We start from the raw sequence: 22,030 nt of genomic DNA on the forward strand, positions 1-22,030 counted from the left end.
TTGGTGTGGGCCTAGTGGGCTTGCTTACTAGGCAGCACCAGCCACACCACAGCACTAAGTCTACTCTTCCAATGGGCATCACACTCTTTTTCACCATATGAAACAACAACAAAAAAACCCATCTAATTGATACCATGTAACCTTTACCAAACTGGATTCCTTATTCCAACTTGCCTAATCAGAATATACACATTTTTTTTTATTTCCATTTCTCTTGTTGGTTCTTAATCATGTTTTAAAAGTGTATGTTTTTTATTGTACTTGTTTAGATCTTTCCTTTATGGCTCTATACTTGAGAGGTCTAAATCAAATGGTGGACTAAAAGGCAAATTAATACAACCTGACAGTGAGTACTTGTGTTTTGTTTTTTTAATAATAACTTATTAGACCTGAAATGAAATTGCTCCCACTGTTATATCTATTGCTTGCATTTCACTTCTCATCATATTTCCTGAGTTCCTTTGTCAGGAGAGATGACATTATGAGGACAATTTTCAAAGGGATTTCTGCTGGTAAAATGTATTTTACCTATGTAACTCAGCTGTTTAAAACTTACCCACTCAGCATGCAGAGAAAAGTACGCACCTTTTGGACTAACCAATTTATAGAGGCATGACCTTTTGAGGACAGAGTCTACTTCATCCTCGAAAGCTCATTCCTCAATTGGTTAGTCTATAAGATACCTCCCACCTCTTGTCATTTTTGCTACACCAAACAAACAGTTATCCCTCTGAAGATGTTTAAGTCTTAGGAGGTATATATCAGTATCTTTGACTTCCTTTCATTTTTGCATGGTTAAATGCATTATTTCTTTGTTGTGATATGTATATTATATATTGGTTTTTGTGTGTTCATCATTCTTAATTTGAATTTTGCAATTCCTGTAAAAAATGTTTTTATATTGTACCACGCTTGGAGTGTTAGGTTGATCAGGCATGTAATAAATATCATAACTAAATAACAACTATGTTCTTTTGCCCACATTGTAGTAGAGACATTCCCAGAGTACGGGTTGGGTCAGGGGAGAAAATTACATGCATAGTTTTGGATTTTCAAAACTATGCATGTAGTTTTAGTTGGAAAAAGTATGAGGTGAAAGCACAGTAAAAGAAAGTAGTACACATATACAAGATAAAATAAATTCTAAAAGAGATAAATGTTGAATACTAAAACAACAATTATAAAAACAATAAATAAAAACATAGGCACCAAAAGTAGCTTTTATATATTTAAATACAGTTTAATATAACAAAGGGGATGGGCAGGTTTAAGGGGTATATAGGGTGGCTCTGAGAGTCGTAGGGAGGAGTAACAGGAGACTAAAGAGAAATCGAAGTAGAAAGACCTCTTCAAGGGAGAACTTGGGAGAGGCACCATAGAGGCTAGGATCCATGCAATAAAGAGGGATTCTCTTTTGCTTGGGCAAAGTGCCAATTCAAAAAGATCTTCTCTCCGGAAAACCATGGGAAGATTTGTCCTGGGAAAGCCAGCCAATTGTGAGTAGTTTTTGGGAATAACAGATGGATTCTTATAACTTTTCTCTGGGGCTGAGACGTCAAATGCTTTGGGAAGAATATTAGAAATTAAAATGCACTGAGTAACCTTAACCAGCATAAGACCTGAGTCTGTGTATGTGATTTTTGAATTTACTGAAGAAACTATATTTTACTTTTTTGGAATAGATATTTTGGACTGTTTTGATTTTTACCTCCGCTGGACTTTGATTACTTTCTCCAGTAAACCTTTCTTCCATTTTGGGTGGACTGTTTATTTTGGACTGTCTGGCCCCACAGGTGTATCCTGTCCTCATTTTACAGAATCCTTTTAATTCCCTGCTATGAGTGGGTTAGTACTCTACTGAGTATAGAAGTGTGACTCCCTTTTCTGAGGGGGTTACACATGTAACTCAGTTTTTGAAAATTATCAAGGAGACAGTGCAGGAAAAGCACGTGCGTAAATTGATTGCGTGCATGCTTATTCCTGCACTCACAATAGGCATTCCAGGGGGCAGAATTGAACCAAGGAAATCATTTACGAGCAAACATTTGATGTACATATAGAAAGTTCCTCCTTCCATCTTTCCATTGTATGTTCTTGCTATCTGGTGGAAGAATGTGTTTAACAATATAAAAATATGAGGAGGCATATCCACAGAGGCAAAGATGCACACCAAAATGTACACAAGAAAAAATGCTTTAAAGATACAGTACTAGAAGAAAAATTAGATGCTTAATTTGTTAGTTAAAAGAAACAAAAATCATTAATTTCCCTCATATTTATACATTTTGTGGCTCAATTTAGAACTAAAAGTAGAATATCAAATTTAAATAAATATTTCTGATTTTTATTTCATTTCTGAGGAGAAATTGTTTATAATTTTTGACAGCTGCTCAGTCATTCCCACTATTATGACTCAGAAGAAGTGTCAGAGGCATTGACTTGGGGACAGGATTGAAAGGCAACAAGGAAGTTATATTCCTACTGATAACTTCAGCAAGCAAGGTCACTAATAATAATCTTTATATTGCAGAAATAGAGAGAAAAGAAGTAAAGGTTGATGTCACAGTCCACTAGCGGGGAAATGTCTTAACTTGCAGCCAAATCAATATAATACAGGGGGAGTTCAAGAAATTAGGGAAGGGTCTTAGGCATCAAGCAAGAACAGAATAATTTTCTGAAGTATTGCTGGTGTTTGATAGGAGGAAAGATCTTCAATGCATGGTTAAAGAACTAGGGTAAATAGCATGAATCTGGATATATTGGGGACTGGGGTCACACATGGTATAAGAGACTATGCTATATGGATGACTGGCATCTTTCACAGAGAAGAACCATGATCTTGACTCTTATGTTCTTATGTTTCCAATGTTTAAACTAGAGGAGGGTGGCATATGAAATTTGATTAAATTGGGCTGTCTCTAGGAATGGAGTGTAGGAAAATATTGGCCAGGGGACTTTTATCCATACTGGCCCTTGGGTATCCAATTGCACACACAAAAAAATTATATATATACAAATTTCTTGACCACTTAAGAATAACGGAATTATAGAATAAAATAAACAAAACTATAGAAAGTTCCAACATTGTAATAACAAAGTACAAATTTTAAATATTTAATATATCATTTATCAAATGTTTTAGTAAGAACTTTCATTCAACAAGAAACCTACTAATCTGAGAACATTTTCTAATTTCAGTGGAAGAACAGGTGGCAGCATAACAATGCAATGTTCTACAGTCACCAGCAGCTTCAACTGATGGGCTTAATCTCAGACGGGCCGATACAGTAAGGAGCGGTAGGAAGAGCTGCGTTAGTGCCGGGCGCACCCGTGTTTGCCGCACGCACAGTCCGGCTCACCTACCGGTCGATACTGTATTTAAATAGTTTGCAAATGCAAGCCGCGTCCAAGAAGCGTCCGAGAAGGGTTAGGCCCACGCAATCCATTTTACTGTATAGAGCGCTATACAGCGCCTATACAGTAACCTGGGTGTGCTGGTACCTGTCATTTCAATGTCATTTGAAATGACAGGTACCAGGAAAAGGACGGTTCTCCTACACTCGGTTCTCCTACGCTCGGGATTGCCAGTACCCTCCTCCCGAAGCAACGAAAGCGAAAAAGGAACGAAAAAGGAGAAAAGGAGAAAAGCGACATGTGAAGTGTAACTTACTCTTGCAGCCCTCCTCTGGAGACACACCGCAGCTCCCCTGCCTCCCGGGGGCTGCCCCCTGCCTCCCGGGGGCAGCCGGCGGCGAAAGCGGCCCCGCCGGCGAAGATGGATGCCTGCACGGGCCCTCTGACACGATCGCTCCAGCTGCGGCCACTTCTCCTGCGTGCATTCAGCCTATGCGTGCAATTTGGCGCTCAAGGCGTGATGTCACATGTAGTGATGTCACACGTAGTGACGTCACGCCTTGAGTGGCCAAATTGCACGCACAGGCTGAATGCACGCAGGAGAAGTGGCCACAGCTGGAGCGATCGTGTCAGAGGGCCCGTGCAGGCATCCATCTTCGCCGGCGGGGCCACTTTCGCCGCCGGCTGCCCCCGGGAGGCAGGGGGCAGCCCCCGGGAGGCAGGGGAGCCGTGGTGCGTCTCCAGAGGAGGGTTGCAAGAGTAAGTTACACTTCACATGTCGCTTTTCTCCTTTTTCGCTCCTTTTTCGCTTTTCGTTGCTTTGGGAGAAGGGTAGAGAGGACTGGGCTGCCCCTTTTTCGCTCACCGGCCAGCTTTCGTTGCTTTGGGAGAAGGGTAGAGAGGACTGGGCTGCCCCTTTTTCGCTCACCGGCCAGCTTTCGTTGCTTCGGGAGGAGGGTAGAGAGGACTGGGCTGCCCCTTTTTCGCTCACCGGCCAGGGAAGGTGAGCAAGGGCTGGGGGAATGTTTGCCGCCTACCCTTACCCCTGCCTCTAATGCAGGGGTAAGGGTAGGCGGTAAGTTAGCAGGTTAAATGCGCAGCTAAACTGCAGGTAAAAAAGGCGATAGTCGGGGCGCGCGTTACTGAATGGGGGGGAATAGCTAATCCGATCGTTTACATCTCATATACATGCCGCGGGTGGAAGGGGTTACTTGTTGATTTAAAGAGGCGGTAAGAATGGGTTAAAGGGGATAGTGGATCGCGGGTTGGGCTAACGCGGCCAAATTGTGAATAAAAGGCGGGTTAGAAACAGGGTAACCACGGCCGCACTTTACTGTATTGACCTGAGAGTCAGAAAAAGCCACTGACCTCACTCTATTGCTGAACTAGGACATTTCACCTTACCACTCACTGTAGAAAAATAGATATTCAAATTCTGATGTCACCTCAGTAACAGCAACAAAAATTTCATCCACTACCAGGAACATTGTATAATACAAAACCCTGCAAAAAAATGTACTCCTACCATATAATAACATACTACTGCAAGACTTAAATAGTAACAGCCTTACCTATATAAAGGCAAAACTGGAAATATAGCATCAGGGCCGAAAACACCAATATCCCTCCTATTGGGAAAACAGAACAAGCCAGGCTGCTATAGATCCATACACAGAAAGTACACATTAGCAGAATATCTCACCTTGGTCACACATGCAGAATACAAATAGTCCCTCGTCAAATACAGAGTAAAGATACCATAAAGTAAAAATGGAAATGTGCATACAAAAACTGAATTAGAAACTGCAACAAGCCAGATTCTTTTTTTCTGTGCAACAAAGAAAACCAGAATCATCACTATTCCTCGTAAGTATCCACAATAAAATCAGGAATATGAAAAAAATTCAACAATGTTACTACAAAGAATAAATATTTAAAAACAGCTGACAGAGTAATATTCACTAATTTAAAAAATTCATTAAAATGTTTAAAAATGTACCAAACATAACAAAATATTTCAAAACAGCAGACATCAAATACTACCCAATAATTAAAACTAATATGGATGACAAAAATCCCCTACCATCCATACCTGGGAACTTTTTGATTTCCATTCACCCTGAGAGTATCATGGATTAGTAAGGGAGAATGAGGGTGAACAAACTTTTCTCTCACATACACACACACACATTCATTCTCTCAAACACAATCATACTGTTGTGTTTGACAGTCCATAGACTCCTCCCGTGGACCACACTTACTCCCGAACCAGGCCTTTCCCCTCATCAGGATGCCGCCTGCCTGCCACTTCCTCAAATGCAGAAGGACATCGCTGAAGGCCATCACGGCAGGATACCGCAGATACCGCTGGTCCCTGCTGCCTCGCAGGCGTGCACACACTGACTTCCCCAGCCTTAGAGGACCTGTGGTGGGAAAGCCCCTACAGGTGCCCTCAGATGATGTCACTCTCTCTTACCTATTTAAGGCCATGACTGACATTCCTCTGGCACCTGAGCAACAGGACTCCCTATTGCCTAGTAGTGAGTTGCCTCAACGTCCCTATTTCTGTGAGTTACTTTTCTTCAATTCCTACGTCTTCTGTTCAGTGTCTTTGTTAATTTCTTGTGGTCAGTCTTCAGTTCCTTAATTCTTCAGTGTGCCTTGCCTCCTGTCTTGCTCCTTTCCTTCCTACCCTGCCTATCTGTCCTGCCTTGCCCTTCAGACGGCTTCGTGGTACTGAGCAATGCATTGCCTGCTTATTGGACCTGTCTGAATGCCACCTGTGACTGACCATTGCCTGCTTCTTGGGCCTTCAACTCATCAACAGAGGCCCCCACTTAAGATCTGCTGGCCCCGACACCCAAAGGCTCAACAATAGAGAGGAACGTGGGCTGGCAAAGGCAAAACTCCTGCTTGGCCTCTGTCTTGTCCAACTCCATCTTATGACAGTGAGGACCTACAGGGTTTTTCTCTGCAGGTTGTGCCAACTCCATCTTGGCCCAAATGTCCATGTCTCCAAAAGATTGCTGAGGCCTTGGACCCGGCAGACCTAATTTCCCTGCAGACCATCCCAAGCCTTGCTCATAAGTTGCAAGAGCAGCAGAAGATTCTCAAGATCCTGGCAGGTTTCATGGACCTGCTGTCCATGCGGTTGGACATTCTTACTCCTTTGGCTCTACCGCCTTTAGTGACTATCACTACAACCCATCACCTTGAGCCAGCCCATACACAATTGCCAGTTTCACCCCGGTACACCGGGAATCCCAAGCAATCCCGTGGTTTCCTGAACCAATGCCACATGCACTTCACCCTACAGGTACCACTGTTTTCAGATGATCTAACGAAGTCCATTTACATTCTCTCGCTTCTGGATGAAAAGGCTTTAGCATGGGTATCCCCTCTCTTGGAACACCAAGACCCTCTATTGTACAACTTGTCCCAATTCACAGATTTATTTATTTATTTATTTATTTGTTGAGTTTTATATACCATCATTCGGTAGAGCCATCATAACGGTTTACAAAAATATACATTTTTCTTAGCAGTTGTGTAACAGAAAAAACAATGTGAACGTTATACATTTTCTTAGCAGTTGTGCAACAATAAAACAATTTGAACAATATCAGAAATAAGCATATCAAGTCCAGAGAGCATTATTAGGTTGGAAGAGGAGGGTATGCAGTTCAGGGTGAAGAGAATGTATTAAGAGGTTTATAACTGAGAGTTCAGTTGAGAGTTGGAATGATCAGACGTCTGAGGGTCAGTGTAGAATTTGCGGAACATTAGTGTTTTTAGGTCCTTTTTAAATATTTTTAGGTCATTTTGGGTTCTCAGGAATTTAGGTAGGGTGTTCCAAAGTTTAGGTGAAGCAATTGAAAAGGCTCTTTCTCTTGTGGTTGCCAGATGTGCATCTTTGATAGGGGGAATGTTTAGGTAGCCTGAGTTATTAGAGCGTAGGTTTCTTGGATGATTTTGAGGGATTATGTTTAGGGTGTTAAGACCTTGATGATCATTGTTTAGAATTTTGTGGATTATGGTCATTGATTTATAAGCAATACGTGCAGTAATAGGGAGCCAGTGAAGTGAGGTCAATATTGGTGTTATGTGTTCATTTCTTTTTGTTCCAGTTAGGACTCTGGCGGCTGAGTTCTGCAGTATTTGGAGTGGTTTGAGGGATGAAAAAGGTATTCCAATTAGTAAGGAGTTGGAAGGTGGAGAAGATAAAAAGTTGAAGTACAGTTCTGAAATCATAGGGGTTGAGAAATGTCTTAGGGTGTCTTAGGGTTAGGAGTCTGTGGTATCCTTCTTTAGTTTTATTTGCTATGTGGTTCTTGAAAGAAAGTTCTTTATCAATGATAACTCCGAGGTTCCCGGTGTGGGTGGTAGGGAGTATAGTTATCATTTGTTTGTCAAGTATTGTCAGGGGTGGCAGAGTTGGATTGGGTTTTTTATCCATGAGTATCATTTCAAAACAGCCTTTGAGGAACCTGGCCAAACGGCCACAGCAGGTATAGAACTCCACCACCTCTGCCAAGGCACCAGAACATTGGCCGAATACACAATTGAGTTTAGAACCTTGGTACCAGAATTCAGTTGGTGGGACGACTGTCTGATCACTATATTCCTTGAGGACAATTCCTCTAAAATCAAAGAGGAACTCACCACTCGAGACCTGCCTTATTAGAATCTCTCATCGAATTAACTGGGAAAATCAACTGCCAACTTCAGCAGCGGGTCCAAGAAGTCTGACCCCCGCACAAGAACATTACTCTGGCACCTCGGTTCCAACAGCCCCTCACTCCACCAGCTTCTGTTTCCTCAACTGCTTCCAAAGAGCCTATGCAGATGGGTCATAGCCATCTGGCCCTCAAAGAGAGACTTCATCAAAGACAGCAGGGGTTATGCCTATATTGTGCCGGTAGGTGACACCTCAAGGGCCAATGCCCACTGAAAGAGGGAAACTCTAATGCCTAAGGTCCAGTGGAGAGGTGACCCTAGGCTTTACTATTCCAGCTCCCCAACTACTACTTCCTGTCACCATAGATTTGAACTCCCTCAGATTCCCCACTCCAGCATTTTTGGACTCAGGTTCTGGTGGGAACTTCATTGTGAAATAACTCATGGATCAGCTCCTTATCCTCACCATCCAAAGGGATTCTCCATTGATGATTTCTTCCATCCATTTAGACCCTCTCCCTGGCTAGATCACCTTAAATACCACACCAGTGACATTACGCACAGGCCTCCTGCACCGGATAAAAAATTGCCTTCCACATGATCCCCAGGGCAATTCACCCCATTGTGCTAAATCTACCGTGGCTGCAAGAACAACAGCCACAATTTGATTGGGCTACCCTACAGCTCTCCAAGTGAGGCTACGAATGCATGAACTCCTGCCTGAAGTCAGTAAAACTTCCTCGCTGCCTAACTTCAGCAACAGCCTAGCAGGACTTCCCTTGCACTATGCAGATTTCAAGGATATTTTTTTGAAGCAAATAGCTGAGACACTGTTGCCTCACTGGTCATACGATTGTGGCATTGAGCTCCTCCCAGATCCACACCAGCATATGGAAGGGTCTACCCCTTGCCTTCCCCGAGACTCAAGCCATGACAGAGTATATCAAGGAATTCTTGGAGCATAGTTTTATCCTCCCATCTCTTCCCTGGCTGGAGATGACTTCTTCGTGGAGAAGTATGGTTCTCTCAGGCCCTGTATTGATTATCGGGGCCTGAACACAATTACAAAAAAGGACCACTACCCCTTACCATTGACCTCAGAGCTCTTTAATCGCCTCCAAGATGTGAAGATCTTTACCAAACTAGACCTCAGAAGTGCATATAATCTTGTGCAGATCAAGGCAGGTGATGAGTGGAAAACGGCTTTTAACACCTTTGATGGACACTGTGAATATCTTTTCAGCTTGTGTAATGCACCAGTAGTTTTCCAAAAGATGATCAATGAAATCTATTGCGACCTCCTTTACAACTATATAGTCATATACTTAGACGACATCTTAATTTTCTCTCAAGACCTGAAGACCCATCACCGAGATGTGTGCATAATACTGCAACGCCTGCAAGAGAATGATCTGCATGCCAAGCTAGAATAATGCATTTTTGAGCGGGAAGAACTTCTCTTCCTAGGATACATCTTCTCATGTGGTAGATTCAACATGAACCCTGACAAGGTTAAAGCAATCAGAGATTGGCTCTGCCTTATTAGGGCTTTGCACTCTACAGAGATTCCTGGGATTCACCAACTATTACCATCAATTTATCCTGAACTACTGCACCATGGTAGCTCCCCTTACTGCTCTCACCTGCAAGGGCGCCAACTTTGGGACTTGGGTCCCAAAGCCTTAAAGGCATTCCAAGACCTAAAGAATGCTTTCCTCAAAGGCCCTGTTTGCACCATTCAAATCCCACATAGCCCTTCATCCGGGAAATAGACACCTCAACACTGGGCATCAGGCAGTTTTAAGCCAGCATTCTCTAGAAGGAGTACTTCATCCTTACTCTTTCTCAGAAATTCTCACCCATGGAGCATAACTATGGCATCATAGATTGAGAACGCCTGGCTGTTAAATTGTATCTTGAAGAGTGATATCATTTGCTCGAGGGAGCGTAACACTGTATCACAATTTATATGGATCACATCAAACACCTCCATCAAGCACATCAATTAAATGCAAGGCAAGCCCATTGGTCCCTGTTCTTTGCCTTTTTCAACTTCAAACTCTAGTACTGTCCTAGACTCAAGAACCAATGGGCAGGTACTCTTTCTCACTCTTTCCAGACTGAGGGCATCCTGGAGCCTCCCAGGCAAGTCATAAACCAATGCTAAGATACTTCTGGCCACCTCCATGACCGTCCCTCCAAGGAAGACTGTTGCACTTTTCCATCTGTGCAAAAAAGTGTTAAAATGGGCCCATAACTCCCATTTTGCAGATCACTCTGAACGTGCACACACCCTTGAACTGCTTTAACAGTACTACTGGTGGCCTCAAATGAAGCAAGATGTCAAAACTTATGTTAACTCATGCCCAACCTGTGCACAGCAAAAACCATTGTATGGCTGACCCCGGGGACTGTTACAGCCCCCAGGGTCAGCCACCAAGGAACCCTGGGACCCGCCTGTCCATGGATTTCATCATTGACCTTCCCCTGTCTAACAGCGTTATTGTGATCTGGGTGATCATTGATTGTTTCTCTAAAATGGCACATTTTGTCTCACTGCTGGGCCTTCTGTCTGCACCTGAATTGGCATGCCTCTTTACTATTCATGTCTTCTGTTTGTACGGCTACCCAAGCACATACTATCAGACAGAGGAGTACAATTCAGCATTAAGTACTAGCACTCTTTGTGCAAGAAATTTGGCATCGCAGTAGACTTCACAACTGCATACCACCCAAGGGAAATGGACAAGTGGAGCGCACTAACCAGACTTTCAAGGCCTTCATCTGTTCTACAACAATGAGCACCAGGACAATTGGGCCACTCTGCTTCCCCGGGCTGAGTTTGCTCACAACTCCCATGTTAACGCTGCCACTGGGTCCTCTCCCTTTTTGCTGGTCTATGGAAAACAACCACTACCTCCCCTTCCATTGTTGGAAACAGTATCTTCGCCAGCAGTCCAATTGCAAGAACTATAGGCACTGACCACTCTCAATTCAAAAGACCACTGCCTGAGCCAAGAAAATGGATGACACTCACAGAAGGCCAGTCCTGCAGTTCAAAGCAGGGGAGAAAGTATGGCTCAGTGGGTACCATCTATGCGCCTGGCTCTGGGCTGTACTGGCCCCTTTCCGTCTCACTACTTAAGCCCCTGAGACTCTCCTGGCCCTCTAGGAAACAACCAGAACCCCAGGAAGTAACCATTGATGGAGAGACAATATACAGGGTCAAGGAGATCCTAGACTCCTGCCGCAAGGGTAAAAAAATTTGAATATCTTATTACCTGGAGGCAGGTTTGCTGCGGCGCGACATGGCAGGATGCTGCTGACATCGCTGGTTCCTGCTGTCTCTAGGGTGCGAGGGTGCTGACTTTCCCAGCCTTAAACGGCCAGCGGCGGGAAAACCTGACAGGTGCCCTCAGATGATGTCACTCTTTCTGGCCTATATAATGACATGGCTGACATTCCTCTGGCACCTTAGCAACAGGTCTCCCTACTGCCTAGTAGCATGAGTTGCTTCAGCATCCCTATCTTTGCAAGTTCCAGTGTCTTCAGTTCCTATGTCTTCTGTCCAGTGTCTTCATTATTCAGTTCTTGTGGTCAGTCTTCAGTTCCTTAGTTCTTCAGTGTACCATGCCTTCTGTCTTGGCCCTCGCCTTCCTACCCTGCCTATCCGTTCTGCCTTGCCCTTCAGACTGATACCTGATACTGACCATTGCCTGCTTCTCCGACCTGCCTGAATGCCACCTGCCACTGACCGTTGCCTGCTTCTTGCACCTTCAACTCATCAGCAGAGGCCCCCACCTAACACCTAGCACCCAAAGGCTCAACCCGAGAGGAACACCTGCTGGTAAAAGAAAAGATCCAGCTGGGCCTATGCCTCGAACCACTCCACCTACCATGGTGGGGACCTGCAGGGCTCCTTCCTGCAGGTTGTGCCATCTCCACCTTGGCCCAAGGATCCAGTTCTCCCACACATACATGTTCACTTTCAATCTTTCTCACACACACATACACTGGTGCTCTCCCCCTCATACATACACACACACACACACACTCAGTAGTTCGCTCCTCCTTATACAAATACACACACACTCATTGGCTTTCTCACCCTCATACATACATACGCACATACACACACACACACACACACACACACACTCTCTCTCTCTCTCTCTCTCTCTCTCACTCACTCACTGACTGTCTACCCCTCATTCACACACACACTCACTGGCTTGCTCCCCCTCATACACACACCACACACACACACACACACACATACACACTGGCTTTCTCCCCCTCATACACATGCACACTCACTGGCTTTCTCCCCCTCATACTCTTAAACACACACTCACTGGCTCTGTCACTAACTCTCACAAACCAGGCCTCCTCCTTTTACTGAAGGCACCAGGGGATGTTCTGGGGCCCCACTTTGAATTTAGAAACTGGTGGGAGGGGTGTGCCCGCTCTGATAAGCCTCTTATTTTGGCTGCAGGTGGGAGCAGAAGTGCTGGTCATCCCGATGGTCCTTTGTATTTAGCAGCCTGTGGTAAGGGTATGCCAGTCCCACTAAGCCTTCTCTTTGGCTCCACTGGTTCTTATTTTCTTATCTGCCGCGAGTGGGAAAGTTGGTGCCAGGGTCCCCATTGGTTCTTTGCTTGAGCCACAAGCAGGAGGGGAAATGTCAGTGGTCCCATAGTGCCTTTTTTTTCAGCCATAGGTGGGAAGGTTGGTGCTGACAACTCCACTGGGCCTTTTCTTCTGCTGCAGGTGGGAGGGTTGGTGCCAGTGGTCCACCTGAGCCTTTTCTGCGGCCGCAGATGGGAGGAGATGTGCCTCTTTTTCAGACTCTTGCTGGAGGGATGTGTAGGGGTCCAGCTGTACCTTTTTATTCAGCCGCCAGTGGAAGGGGCTGTGGTGGGAGCAGGAGCTGAGGAGGGTGACCAGAATGACCGTCCCATCAGGGGATTTCCAATCCCCTGATAGGCCAATTTGCCCCTGGCTGTTGCCCCAACAAGCAAATAAAGTTAGTGAAGGAAAATATAAGGTTAGGTACCTCATACAGCGACCTGTAAATTTATTTTATTTATTTATTTATAAGCTTTTATATACCGATGCTCATGAAAAATCATATTGCGTCGGTTTACATATAACTACAGTTGGAAGTTCAATAAACAGGGAGACTTTAACCAGGAAAGATAAATCTAGGGTGAGTCAAAAACAAGAGCAGAGGTAGAGAATGAGTAGTAACAAATTAAGGTAACAGCAAAAACGATAACTGTGTTAAATAAAGTTGTGAGGTGTAAAGAGTCTGATGGCGTGCTTCAGTTCTTCAGGGAAACGCTTGGGTGAAGAGCCAAGTCTTAAGCTTTTTCTTGAACGTCTTTTGGCAAGTTTCTTGGCGCAGGTCAGGTGGTAGAGCACTCCATTGTGTGGGCCCTGCCGTGGAGAGGGCGCGTTTTCTGAGTGAGGTCTTGGCGTGGGGTGCATAGAGTGAGCCTTTTATGCTGATCTTATAGGTCTGGCGGACGTGTGAAGTCGAAGAGGGAAGCTTAATTTTAGAGCCATTTCTGTGGGTAAAATAGTGTCTTTCCCATAGTGCTTTTGTTTTAGACTTATCTGGCTTTCTTACATACTCAGATGAGTCAGAAAAGTGCTAATTAGAAGGACAAGTAGCACTTTTCAGATTTATTCAACTTAGTTTTGCTACTTAGCTGCATAAATCAGAACTTATCTGGGTAAGTATCATTATTTTTCCGGATAAGTTCAAACTTGTGCAGCTCACAGTTTATATGTATGTGGGCATATCTACTCATATTTTATAACCCTCGCATATCATTTACGCGCAGATTGTAAAATACAGTATGAAATCTCCTTGCCTCATATACATGCATATATAGGTGCACATGAGCAGTTTTGAAAGTTATCCTCATAGCTTTTTTGGGAAACATTTTGCACATACATACTTTTGCAGTTTCAAAAGTATGTAATTCCAAATGCTGACCCAACCCTGCTCACAAGATCCCCTCTTCAAACTGTGGGTAAAAGGATGGACATACAGGCTGTATTCACATACCTAACTCCTGGGCGGATACTCCCGGATAGGAGGTCAGAGCACACACCTCGAACAAACGTTTAACTGCTCAGTTCCAACAAAGATGTCAAATCATTCTGAGTGTCCAAAATTCCCTGAGGAAGATTAACATCTAGGCCCTGATGCATTTCTTAACTCTTAATAGCCCTTTAAGTCAATGATGACAGCATTATTGATGTCAGGAAGTTAAACAGCAATAATAATCATGATGAAAGGAAGTCTGTTTCCAACTCAATTTTACTGATAATTGATAGAAATGGGTGAAAACTTCTTTACAGCTCTTGTAGTTGCTGTCTGATTGTTTTGCATGTTAATTGCTCAGTAAATTTGTGACTTTAAACTCTAGCCAGATAATTCGTTTGGAATTTAGCTGGATAAATTTGTGACTTTAAACTCTAGCCGGATAATTCGTTTGGAATTTAGCCGGATAAGCCATTTTAATATTGCAGCTAAGCCATTTAGATAATATTTTGGTTATCTTTCTAAATGGCTTTCAAATATTGGCTTCTTAAATTTCTTCAAGATTTCTATGCACAGGAGGTGAGCCTCTTTCAATGAAAATGAGGCTCTAGAATGAGGGGTCATGAGGTGAAAGTGAAAGGGAGTAGACTCAGGAGTTATCTTAGGAAATATTTTTTTACAGAGAGAATAATGGATGACTGTTGTTACGCGCCCCGCCCGCGGCCGTCCTGTGCACGGGACTGCTCACCTGCATAGTTCCTCAGCGGGTCCCGGGACGACCTCCCTCGCGGTAGTTGCTAGCCCTGCTAGGCCCCGGGGTCCCGCGGCAGCGATCGCAAGCCTTCCACTGCGTGCCAGGCCTCACGCCGAGGATTGGCGTCACCTGCCATGTTAGCCACACCCCTAGCAACATAAGGAAGTTCCTGTCTCCACTTCCTTGCCTTGGCAATCGGGTCGGCTTGTATGCTAGATTGTCTCTGCGCTTGTTCCTGCTTGTTCCTAGTCTCGTTCCAGGATCCTTTTGTTCCAGTTCCGTTCCTGACTTGTTCCTGAGTCCTGCCTGTTCCTGTGTTCGTCTATCTGTCTACCCAGGTAGTACCCTTGGACTGACTTTCTGGTACTGACCTCGGCTTGCTTCTGACCTGCCTGCCTGCCTGCCGCCTGTCTACGACCTCAGCTAGTTCCTGACCTATCTGTCTGCCGCCTGCCTCAAGACCTCTGCCTGCCTATGACTTCATCTGACCTCCGGTATCTGACCCCTGCTTCATTGACCACTCCTCGGACTGATCTCTGGATCTCGACCTTTGCCTGCCTGACCTCGTCTCCAGATTCTGGCTCTGTTCCTCACCTTGTCATCACCAACTCTGTTCTGGTTCTCCCTGCTCCAGCTCAAACCTGACCATGCTCCCTCTGTGTCTGTGGACACGCCAGACTTCCATTCTCCCAGGAGACCCTGCGAGGCCCACCTAAATCCAAGCGGCCTGGGTCCCTACGAGCTCCTCCCGGGGGGACCTCGGGCTTCCAGTGGTGAAGCTCTTCCTAGCCTCTGTCTCCTCCAGTGCTCCGCCCCCTGGGGGCAGTTACCTCCTGTTCCCTTTCAGGAGCCATTCCATCCCTGCCCCAGAACTAGGGTCCACCTCCGAGCGCAACAACTGTTTTATGTATATTTTTATTGTTTACATGTAAACTGCTTAGCACTGTTTTTCTTTTATAAGCAGTTTATAAATCTTTTAATAAAATAAACAATTACCCCATGAGGACCTGGAAAAAGGTACAAGCTTATACAAAGGGAAGACATTTATTTATTTATTTATTTATTATTTTTATATACCGACATTCATCTCAATTGAGATATCACACCGGTTTACATTCAGGTACTGTAGGTATTTCTCTATCCCCAGAGGGCTTACAATCTAAGTTTTTTGTACCTGAGGCAATGTAGGGTAAAGTGACTTGCCCAAGGTCACAAGGAGTGACAGCGGGACTTGAACCTTGGTCTCCTGGTTCATAGTCCAGTGCTCTAACCACTAGGCTAAAAACAGAATGTCCAGAAGGCCATAAGCACAAATTTTCATAGTCTATACCAGCCTATAATCTGTTCAGGAAGGACAGGCTAGGCAGAAAAGGGGAAGGAATAGAACTTTGTATAAAGTATCATATTAAAGCAACTGAAATGCAGGGAGTATTGGGAAAGGAGAAGGTGCTATGGGTTATTTTGGAAAACGAAGATGGTTCTTCCATCTACATTGGACTAAGTTATTGTCTTCCGGCTCAGGTGGGAAGGTCAGACAGAGATCTAGTCTAAGGACCACAGTGAAAGGGAAAGTGCTGGTAGTGGGACATTTAAATCTATGAGCTATGGACTGGAGTATACCATATGTTGAATTAATTAGAATAAGTTAGATCCTGGACTCTCTTCAGGGGGTTCTGTTCTAGAGATGTGAATCGGAACTGGAACCGATTCCGGTTCCGATTCACATCGTGAATTTTTTTTCATGCGGCCCAACACATGGTAGGAGCACTGGATGGCCCGCGCCATTTTTAAAGATGGCACCGGCAGTCCATTACTCCTACCATGTGACAGGGGCCGGCCAATGGCACGATACCCTGTCACATGGTAAGGGCAAAGGGCATCGGCGCCATTTTTATTAGTGGCAGCCGATGGCCCCAGAATGGGAGATCGCTCCCGGGACCACCACTGGACCACCAGGTAATTTAAAACGTTTTAGGTGGGGTCGGGAAGGTGGGGGAAGTTAAGGGAGATGTTTTAAAGGGTCGGGGTGGGTTTAAGGATTGTTTTTGTGTGCCGTTTTTCCCGCCCTCCCCCAAAACGATAAGAGAACCCCATGAACAATTTTGTGGGGTTTTCCTATCGGTTTCGGGGAGCCCCCGATTTCTGACGACTTTGAAAATAATCATACGATATTTTCAATCATCAGAAATACGATTCACATCCCTATTCTGTTCCGGTAACTAGTTTTGGAACCAATGAGCAGAGGGAGGGGGTCCATTACCAAACCTGGTAATCTAATGTCCACACGGATGATGAGCTCAGTTTGTGATTATCAGAATGCTATGGGTTAATATAAAAGTAAAGGCAGAGGATCACGTGACGCCTTGCATGCAGCAAGATCTGAACGTCGCAGCTCCATGCATCCTTCGCACAAAAAGGAACTTTTCAGGAGTTGACTCTCCCACCTTTTGTCCTGATGATGCGGACCGGGTGCCCCCCAAGTTGAGGGCTAAATTTCAAAGGTATGCCCACGCGCTTGTCAGGGAAATCCACGAATAAAGCTAAACCCAGGAGAACGCACTCTTAGGCCTCCAAAATGGCGGACGCAGCAGCGGCTGCGGGCCCCTTCATCGCTGGCGGGAGCCACTATGGTGGAGTTACAGTCGGTGGTAGTAACTGCGCTGGAACCGGAATTTTAAAAAATATTTGATAAATTGGATTCAGTGTCAAGCCGGATGGCAGCTTTTGATATGCGCCTGGGGGACGTTGAACATCGGGTGTCCGCTAATCAGGATGAGCTCCGGTCTAACGCAGCATGGCTCACCGAGGTTCAAAATGCTCTCAAAAAACAGGAAGAACGTCTTGAGGACCTAGAGAACAAGTCCAGATGGAACAACCTCCGGCTAGTGGGGCTACTTGAAACCATCTCAGAGGGCCAACTGGTCACCTTTCTGGAAGGCTGGTTGTCGAAGGAATTGAGTCTGAGCCTTGAGCAGGGGCCACTACAGATCGAACGAGCCCATAGAATAGTAGTGCACCAGGACCGAAATGAGCACCCACGAGTGGTCATCGCCTAGATTTTAGACTTTGCCTACAAAGCGGAGATCCTTCGGGAAATACGCATGGGAAAGCGACTTACATATGAGAATAAAAATATACTGATTTTTCAGGACTACTCTGCCAAGCTTGCCCTAACCAGGAAGGAGCTCGCCCCTGCCTGCACCCATCTCTATAAGTTGGGCCTGCGGCCGGCTTTGATGTACCCAACTCTTCTGTATTTACATTTACCGGAGGGAGTGCGCTGGGTATACACCTCCAGGGAAGCATTACAGATGGCGGACCAGATGGAAAGGATGAAGGCTGATGGGAAAGAATGACTGGGACTGCTTTGAGCACGAAAGGAAGACAATTCATCAGTTGCGGCCTGGAGTTAAAGAGTGTAGTCGATGGGTGACCTGCCCATTGTTCCTCAGTTTTGCAGTATTAACATGGGAGTTGTCAGCTCTTTGCACTGGGAACGCAGGGAGGCCATGATGGAACGGGTCTCCCTGACCTCGACAAGATCAGTGTTTCCGCCCGTAAGTATCTACTGGTGAACTGGATATCACTATATTCATTGGAAAAAACTCTTATATTTTCTTTATTACCAGCGAATGGATAATTATGCATTTCAGACTTTTCCATCTCTGTTTAAAGGAGATATATCTTTTTTGTTTGATGTCAACATTGGAGCTTGGGGGAAAGCGGACTTTTGTTTTTTCTTTGTTTTGCTGTTCCTAACTGCCTCTTATTACTATTATTAATGTGCATAGGGTAACAGGCGCATAATATGGCGGTGATCTCTGATGTTATGGAGTTGCCAGGGGGTCTGATAGGGGCAGGGGGGAAGGGAGGGAACACAACGAGCGATCTGTGAGAATACGTATTGATAGATCTCACAAGGCCTCAAGTACAAGTTATAGGCTATTGCGGGGTGGGCTACCTAGCTGGGGGGGAGCCCACTTCTATGAAAAATTCATGATATACTTCCTCATAGAAGTGGGCTCCCTAGCTGGGGGGGAGCCCACTTCTATGAAAAATTCATGATATACTTCCTCATTATTCATAGCTATCCACTCCAATGTCCGCAGGAAGGTTAAAATTTGTTTCTTGGAATGTCTATGACATCGGGACCCCTATTAAAAGTTACAAAATTCTCTCAGAGCTGAAGAAGCTCTCGGTGGATGTGGGATTTTTACAGGAAGGGCACTTGACAGATGCAGAGCACCAAAAGCTCAAAGGAGAGTGGGCCGGGCAGGCTTTTTACTTTTCGGCGACTACCAGATCTGCAGGGGTGTCGATTATGTTTCACAAGTCTGAGGTCTCTATGGTTCTGCAGCAAAAAAATGATTCACAGGGTACATATGTTATTCTAGTAGTAGAGATCAGGGGCGGTTGGATGACTCTATGCAATATATATGCCTCCAACATCTACAACCAAGCATTTTTTCTCTAGCTGTCACGTATATTGATGGAAATGCAAGAAGATCCCTTACTCCTTGTGGGGGGGGGGGGGGGGATTTCAACTTGGTAGCTGACCCAGAATTGGACCGATCCAGCCGGACACCAGTTCCCCACATGGGTAGCAGGAAGGGAATCCCCTTATTATTATCATCGGAACTTCACCTTCTGGATTCGTGGTGTATTTTACACCCGGAAGAACGGGACTTAATTACTCATATGTCCCGTGCCCACTCAACGTGGTCCAGACTAGATTATTTTCTGTGGTCCTGCAATTGTCTTTCCCAAATAGTTGCCTCGGGAATCGGTAATATCACAATATCGGACTATGCCCCCATTTGGTTTATCCTACAAGGCTGGCTGGGTCACTCCTCTGGTGTCACTTGGCATTTCCCTTATTATTTGGCTACTGACAATGCATTTAAGGAACATTTGAGGGGGTGTTGGGCCAAATAAGCCGCTGCCAACAAAGAACATGTTATAAGTTCCCCAGTGCTATTTTGATATACTGTGAAAGCAGTTTTGCGGGCAGAGATAATCTCTTACTCGGCCCGGTGAAGAAAGTCTATGGACAAACAGCTGGTTACTTTAGATGCCAAGTTAAGGAAGTGTAAGGCAGCGTGGCTAACTACACATTCTTTAAATAATCAGGAGGAGCTTTTGGCCACTAAGGCAGCCTTAAACACGTTATTGCATCACAGTGCGAAAAAAAGTGTACTTTACTATAAATTCAATTTATACCAGCAGGCTAATAAGTCGGGATGAATGCTATCTCATCTTATAAAAGGCGCACATTCTTCAACTGGGATTTCTCATCTTAGGGATTCACAGGGTCATGTATTTCACAATAATTCTGACATATCTCACTTATTTTCTGAGTTTTAAACTAAGCTTTATACATCGGAGGGATGTGATTTGGCTAAATGCCAGGAATTTTTGGCCAGATTGGATCCTTATCAGGACCTTACACAGTTACATCACGTTCTGACGGATGCAGGTACCATCCTTCCTTTGAGTGAGCTACAAAGGCAATACAGGTTGCATGCTCATGATGTGTTTCCATATCTTAGTTGAAACATTATATTACCACATTGCCGGTTCAAGACCTAACTATACAGCCTTCCTTATCCCAGTACAAATAGAAACTCTAACAGGTGGGGCCTATAATGGGGGTGGAGCTAATAGCTTCTAGGTGGTTGGAGGATGGTGGGGTTCACCTTTCTTCCCAGGGGTTCGCAAAGTGTTTTGGGGAAATAAACTCAGTGACATCAAACAATTATCTCTGTGAGCTGCAGTATAAATTTTTACACTGAGCATACATTTCCCAGGCTGTGGCATACAGAGCTCAGCTAACTGGAGCCCCCACATGTCTAAAGTGTAAGTTGTAGCAACTATTTAACTTATATTTTCCCATGATTTCCATAAATAATTTTCCAGTTAGTAATTTTCTAACTGATATTGCTAAGTATGGATCTATAGAGTTAAGATCTAGTTGCAGAACTTCTTAAATGTTTGTCTTCTTTACTAGTACGAGCTAAAATTGGTTGTTCAGCGGTGAATCCTGATATGCTCTTTGACTTGCTGGAAAAAATGAAGCTATATAAACAGAAAGTGATGCAGCTTTTTTATAAAAAGAACTTTCAGAAAATTTCCATCATAAAGAACATGCTTGAACCACTAGAAAACAGTCAACAAAAAACAGATATGGTAAGAAATATACAGTATCAGTGAAGCTTTTTTTTTTTTAATTCTTTGATGTGATTATAGAAAATGTGAAATAACAGGCTGTCCTAAACTAAATTAGAAATACATTGCTTTACAGGATTATTTTCAAAATCTTTTACATGCACAGGGCCTTATTTTTCAAAGAGTTAAGATGGAATTATATGCATAAAATCAGCATATATGTGTGCAAATAGCATGTACATGCATACATGCTAATTTGAAAACATTGCAAGTACAGGCATGAAAATATTAACAGGAAGAAGAAGGATTAGTTTATGAACGATCTGGGGCAGGATTCAGAAATATGTGCACAAGTTGCTATTTTGTAAGTGATGTATGCACATACATTACTGAACTTAATCGTATATTTTTAGGCCTGCTAATTAATTTGTGGTAGTGAAATTGCACTTGCTTTTTGTCTGCAGCTTTTGGGTGGGAGGTAGGGATTAACTGGAGGGAGTCAGGGTGATGTGCTGAAGGGTCTGTGTGAACTAATGGAGGTGTGGGTGCAGGTGACAGCTAACTTGCGATTTCAAGTGCACGCACAAGTAAGTATATTCAAAAGTGGAATATGCACATTCTTTATAAAGTACATACCTCCACGTATAACGCAGGAGCATTACATGCAAATGTTAGCTATTACATTAAAATATATATGCGTAATCTTATAAAATGGATAGTGAAAGTAAACGTTTTTCTTTATTATAAATATGTATATACTTTGGGGACAGAAAAAAGTGGTATTTTATGAACTGTGTGGCTCCTGCCACACAGTTTATAAAATACTGGCATAAATCTCTGTGAGCCTACTTATACAGACTATTGAAAATTGGGTTTATCAAATCTACTTTTATGTGCATAAATGACAGTTCTAAAATTAAACTAGGCTCAGTTTAAAAATACGTGTGTAACATGATTTCACACATTATTTATGCACAATGAGGAGAGATGCGCTGGGTAGAGTTGTGATTAGTATACATAATGGG

At 44.1% G+C, this 22,030-nt stretch overlaps 1 protein-coding gene across 2 annotated transcripts in view; it reads left to right on the forward strand.

The window, feature by feature from the left end:
- CFAP46 (cilia and flagella associated protein 46) overlaps positions 1–22,030 on the forward strand; it is an 831,934-nt gene that overhangs the window by 652,273 nt on the left and 157,631 nt on the right. For both annotated transcript variants that reach the window (XM_029609979.1, XM_029609980.1), the window contains exons 47-48: positions 270–346; positions 20,848–21,026. In XM_029609979.1, the coding sequence (XP_029465839.1) occupies positions 270–346; positions 20,848–21,026 (256 nt within the window). The remainder of the gene's footprint in view (positions 1–269; positions 347–20,847; positions 21,027–22,030) is intronic.

The sequence above is a fragment of the Rhinatrema bivittatum genome, chromosome 7, assembly GCF_901001135.1.
Source record: "Rhinatrema bivittatum chromosome 7, aRhiBiv1.1, whole genome shotgun sequence".
NCBI lineage: Eukaryota > Metazoa > Chordata > Amphibia > Gymnophiona > Rhinatrematidae > Rhinatrema > Rhinatrema bivittatum.